This window comes from Charadrius vociferus, unplaced genomic scaffold (genome assembly GCF_000708025.1).
Source record: "Charadrius vociferus isolate BGI_N301 unplaced genomic scaffold, ASM70802v2 scaffold413, whole genome shotgun sequence".
NCBI classification, from domain to species: domain Eukaryota; kingdom Metazoa; phylum Chordata; class Aves; order Charadriiformes; family Charadriidae; genus Charadrius; species Charadrius vociferus.
Genome location: NW_009647738.1, coordinates 2,097,677 through 2,103,090, shown reverse-complemented (window position 1 = coordinate 2,103,090; position 5,414 = coordinate 2,097,677). Strand labels below are relative to the sequence as shown.

Here is a 5,414-nt window from a genome sequence, read left to right as displayed (position 1 = left end):
TAGATGCAGTGACAGGGAGACACACGTGGCACGTGGCTTGGACGGCAGCATCCACCAGCAAAGCCACAGAGAGGACTTGCTGGAGGGGACAGATAGACAGAAGATGCCACAGTCCTTCTCCCTCCTTCCCAGGCTCTGCCTCCCTACCACCCCCCGCACCACTGCAGCACAGGGCTCTCTCACCCTCACAGGCAGCAGGGGAATGGTGGCTTTACGTGCCCTGCTCTTTGGGTTGAGCACAAAATATGTGCTTTTCCAAAGCAGAGCCGGCCAATGCATCGTCCGTCCTGGCTAGCCCTGCTCCCAGCACTTGGAAAAGAAGAGCCACGGTTCTTCTGTTGGCTGCCTCGTTGACCACTTCACCAGACAAAACAGCAGAGCAGCCAGCATCACGTCCAACTCTTTTTTTTTTTCCCAAATCAGAGAAATTATTTGCCTTTGAAAGTCTCTGCAGATTTCCTCAGTTTCCCCCGCGTCTTGTATGCCATCTTTTCAGTCCACCAGCTGCCCCAGCCTTCTGGGTATCTAGGAGATGGAGTGCTATTCTCCTAAATTGCCCTAAACACAACCGTGGTAACAGCAGGGGCCAGTTGCCACACAAATCAGGTGGTATTTTTTCCATGTGCAAGAGAGCATGCAAAGGATTTGGCTGTGCGTTGGTGCTGGCACACCTGTGCTGGCTCTGTGCAAAGCGACGGCGGTTTATTCCCCAGTGCCCACCACTGTGCAAGGGCAGTGCTGGCGCTTGCAGACCAGAGCTGGTGGACGCATGTGCCACAGCAGCCGGATTACCCTGAGGGCCCATGACTGGAATATACCCCAGGGTCCCTGCTGTCCCCCCTGCCGTGAAGGCGGTGTGCTCCTAACCTGCAGGGCTGAGCTCCCCATCCCATGGCCCATGAGTACCAGGTTACCTGAAAGACTCTCTGAAGATGTGCGCAGTCATGGGAAATAAGACATTTATACCCAAGTCACAGAAGCAGAGAATCTTCTAGATTGGAAGAAAACTCTACAATCACCTAGCCCAATTATTAACCTAACACTAACAAGCCCACCACTAAACCACGTCCCTAAGCATTGTATCTACACGACCCTTAAATACCTCCAGGGATGGGGACTCCACCACTGCCCTGGGTAATGCGTTGCAATGCCTGATGATCCTTTCAGTAAAGAAATTCTTCCTAATATCCCATCTAAACTTCCCTTAGCGCAACCTTAAGCCATTTCCTCTTATTCTATCACCTGTTACTTAACAGAACAGGTTGACTTCCACCTCTCTGCAACCTCCTTTCAGGTAGTTGTAGAGAGCGATAAGGTCTCCCCTCATCCTTCTTTTCTCCAGGCTGAACAACCCCAGTTGCCTCAGCTGCTCCTCATAAGACTTGTGCTCCAGACCCCTCACCAGTTTCGTTGCCCTTCTCAGGACACACTCCAGCGCCTCAATGTCCTTCTTGTGGTGAGGGTCATGCTACAGCAGATGAGGACGGGTGCTGTATTAGCCCCCCAGGCAGGGCGACGCAGGGACACACAGACTGGGGGTGGGGGGAGAGGAGGCTGCCCCCCCTGCCCCAGCCACTCAGTCTGCAAATCCCCCCACCACCACCCCCGTCCTTGTCCGACCCCGCTGCCCCCAGCACGATGGGCACCTCCTGCAGCAACTGGGCTCTGCCTGCCTGCCGGCGCTGGGCTGAAAGGGTTACGGAGCCAGGCGCCCTTGGAGAAGGAGAAGTTGCTGGACATCCTCTTGTTTGTGCTTAGTTATCAAGACGCATCAGGTGACTTCCTTCTGGTCCCTTGGGGCTGCAGGGGAGGAGAGGGTGACAGCCCGGCTGGGAAGGGAAGTGCGGTTGTGTCGCAAGAAGTTTGTGCTCACACTGAGGTCAGCGGTTTGGCTGCTCACGTGGCATGGCGGTATAAAGCTGAATGCGGGAGCCGGGCTGCCCAGCTCAGAGGCTTCACTGTCCTGGGAGCAGAAGGGAAGGAGGAAAGCGCGAGCGCGAAAAAGCAACAGGGGAGCGGAGGAGTGAAACAAAGCGGCGAAACATGGAAACTTCCCAGACACACAGCTCCGAAAGGTGAGAGCGGGACAGGAACGAGAGGGAATGGGTTTTTTTGCCAGAAGAGTATGGTGTTTCTCCCCTTGCTTTTAGGCATGCTGTTCCTGTTTCTGCTCTGCAGGGAAGGGCACGCTCCTGCTTTCACCTCTGGATGGAGTCTGTCAGTCGTCTTTGCTCTCTTTGCTCAGGACAGCGTTTGGGATGCTGGAGCTCCCCAGTTCCCACCCGCGGCTCTCGGGCACGCTCGGCTCCTTTTCCTGCCATCTCAGGCTCCCCCCTTTTTTCCTAGAGAGCCAAGATCCGTTTTGCCACAGGAGAGCAACAGCACTGACATCTGTTTTGCTGCTTTCCCCCAGCATGTCCAAGGACCTGTCAGAACTGATGAAGGAAGCCACCAAGGAGGTGCACGAGCAGGCGGAGAACACGCCGTTCATGAAGAATTTCCAGAAGGGACAGGTGTCGCTCCACGAGTTTAAGGTACGTGGTAGCAGCATTGCTTGGGGATAGGATTTCCTTGCCAGGAAAGATGCTGTTAGATCAGACAGGCTGTGCGGGGATTAAAGGGGGGGAGGATGGAGACAGCACAAGGAAGGAGGTCCGTTGCTTTACAGCTGTCTGGTATCAGCACCTCCCGTGCAAAACATGCTCTCCACCAAACTCCAGCACCTTCAGATCTTACTGGCTCCTCTTGCAGAAGGCAGGGCAGGAGTGTGCAGATCAGGGTGGGCAGCCAAGCTGAAACAGCGTAAAAAGACAAAGAGGTTGAAGGGACAGATGCGATTGTTTTTCTCTTTCTTCATAAATGCCTGCATGTTAATTATTGGCAATGATAGTTAAGGGAGGTATGGCTATGCAGATACATGAGTGGCTGAAATGCCAGAAAGGTGGAGAATGCTAAGTTTACCACCCTCTAAGTAGCTACAGCTAGAAATAATGATGGAATAGTAAGAAAGTGAGGCTGCGGGATCATGTCTAGCATGGAACTTTGCAACGTTTCAGTTGTCACTTGGGTTATACCAGAGCTGAGATCGTGAACAGTAATAACCCAAAGGCAGACTGAGTTTGAGCAAGCCATGTCTGCTGCTAACAGGTAGGAGCCTGTTGCTTTTCTTACCATAAAAGAGAAACATGTGCAGATATTAGCCTGCACCCAACCTGGCTAGATACACAATTCCTGGGATCTGAGCCACATAACAAAGCCATGAGCAAAACCAGCACACACCTGGGCCAGAAATTCCTGGGAGGCTATAGGATGTGACGCATGGGCTTGCAAATAACAGCTAGCGATCCAACCTGTGGTTTAATTACTTTGTTGTTGAATTGTTCCTTGGCAAATAAATCCACAAGAGTAGGAAAAAGACTACTTATTTCTGACAGGTCACATTCAGGATACTTAGTCAAGCATAAATTTAATCTCAGGTGCTGACTTCCTGCTGCTAGTAATGCGACACTGGTTAGGCAGTGAACTTTGACAGATGCTGGCGATAATGTAAAAAGTCAGACCTTCAGGAACACCCCTCAGTTTCTTAGAAGATATTTACATGCTGGCAGGGGGAGTGAGATGTGACATGGGTTTTAAAAAGTAGTGAGTTTTCAAAAGCCATGTTTCCCATTAAACCACTACGTGCCTCTGAAAACAACCAGTCAAGTTATATTTTCTTCATTTGTTAGGCAATGTTCCTGTATTTTGTTTCTCTTCCAGTAAGCTGGATAACAGGTTATTGTTTAAAAACCTCTATTTTTGTTTACTCTCTTGGCAAACCTGTATATCGGCCCTGGTACGTGATTCCCCAGAATCTGAATATTTGTTTCCACAACCAAGCCACTGCCCAAGCGCTTATCAAAGTCCTATTTGCTGGCACTGCGGGGAAAAGTTGACACGGCAACTCTTTTACGGTAAAACTGATTGCTTTGTGGGAGAGTAAACTGCTTTCTCTCCTGCCATCAGCGTGATACCCCCTCCCCCCCAAACCTGACTCACCTGTACTGCAATACCTTCATGTTTTATCCTTTGCTGCTGATAAGGGATTCCAGTGTAAGGAAGGGGTAGTGTAGGTGTAAATATGTATACAGCCTCAGAAAACAGCATGCCCAGGGAAGGAAAGAACACAGCTGGATTGTCTTACGCCACGTGGAAAAGCTGGCAGATAGAAGAAAGTATCGCGTAAGCTGGGGAAAAACAACAATAACAATGGTTTCAAAATAGAGAGGAGAACACACAGCCTCACAGCGCTCCTTCACAAAGGCATCTTTCAGAGGCAGGCTGTGCTTCCAGCCCCCTTTTATCTCGTCTCCTCGGGGCAACCAAGGAGGCAACCCCACTTGCAAATCTGAATGGGGAGAGCGGTGGTGCCTCAGTTCCCAGGGTGGTGGGCTGCCCGGCAGGACAAATGCGTTGAAAAATAAACGGGGTGTGTCATCGTCTCGCAAGGCCCCACAAAGGGAATCCACATCTTGAAGCATTCAGATTTGAACAATGCACCAGAAAATATACCTTTGGGAATACCCTCTCTATTGACTGAGGGAAGGAGGAGAACAGATCGGGCATGATTTAATATGGCTCCAGTTTACATTACATCAAGCTGCAAGGCCTCTAACTTGAAGGTGAAGGCAGTGGCTTTTAAGGGCAGGTAAAACCATTATCTGCAGGAAAGGGCTTAGGTCTTATCTGCTGCTGCCTCAAGCAGAAGGGGAAGGGCTAAATGGTGTCTCACTGCACCTTGCAACTGTTTTCCACATGGGAAACCTTCAACATCACAGATGCGCATGACTCATACTGGGTCTGCCCACGAGTAGCTTTTTTGCTAGCAGGATTTGCCCCCCAAACTTGCAGACAGACAGATGCACCTGTAGCTCATCCTCTTCTTTCTCTTTCAGCTGGTTACGGCATCCTTGTACTTCATCTACTCTGCTCTGGAGGAAGAGATTGAACGTAACAAGAACAACCCAGTTTATGCCCCTGTGTATTTTCCGGCGGAGCTGCACCGGAAAGCTGCTCTGGAGGAAGACTTGGAGTACTTCTATGGCAGCAACTGGAGGGAAGAGATCCCATGTCCTGAAGCTACTCAAAAATATGTTGAGAGGCTCCACTACGTAGGCAAGAACCACCCAGAGCTCCTGGTTGCCCATGCCTATACTCGGTATTTGGGAGACCTCTCTGGGGGGCAGGTGCTGAAGAAAATTGCCCAAAAGGCCCTCCAGCTGCCCAGCACTGGAGAAGGGCTGGCTTTCTTCACCTTTGATGGAGTCTCCAACGCCACCAAGTTCAAGCAGCTCTATCGCTCCCGCATGAATGCCCTCGAGATGGATCTTGCCACTAAGAAAAGAGTCTTGGAGGAGGCCAAGAAAGCATTCCTG

At 50.9% G+C, this 5,414-nt stretch overlaps 1 protein-coding gene across 1 annotated transcript in view; it reads left to right on the top strand.

Moving 5' to 3' along the window:
• The first annotated feature begins 2,042 nt into the window (after positions 1-2,042).
• HMOX1 (heme oxygenase (decycling) 1) overlaps positions 2,043-5,414 on the top strand; it is a 6,449-nt gene continuing 3,077 nt past the window's right edge. Inside the window, exons 1-3 of the mRNA XM_009881875.1 lie at positions 2,043-2,075; positions 2,414-2,534; positions 4,935-5,409. Of these exons, the coding sequence (XP_009880177.1) occupies positions 2,044-2,075; positions 2,414-2,534; positions 4,935-5,409 (628 nt within the window). The 5' untranslated portion in view covers position 2,043. The remainder of the gene's footprint in view (positions 2,076-2,413; positions 2,535-4,934; positions 5,410-5,414) is intronic.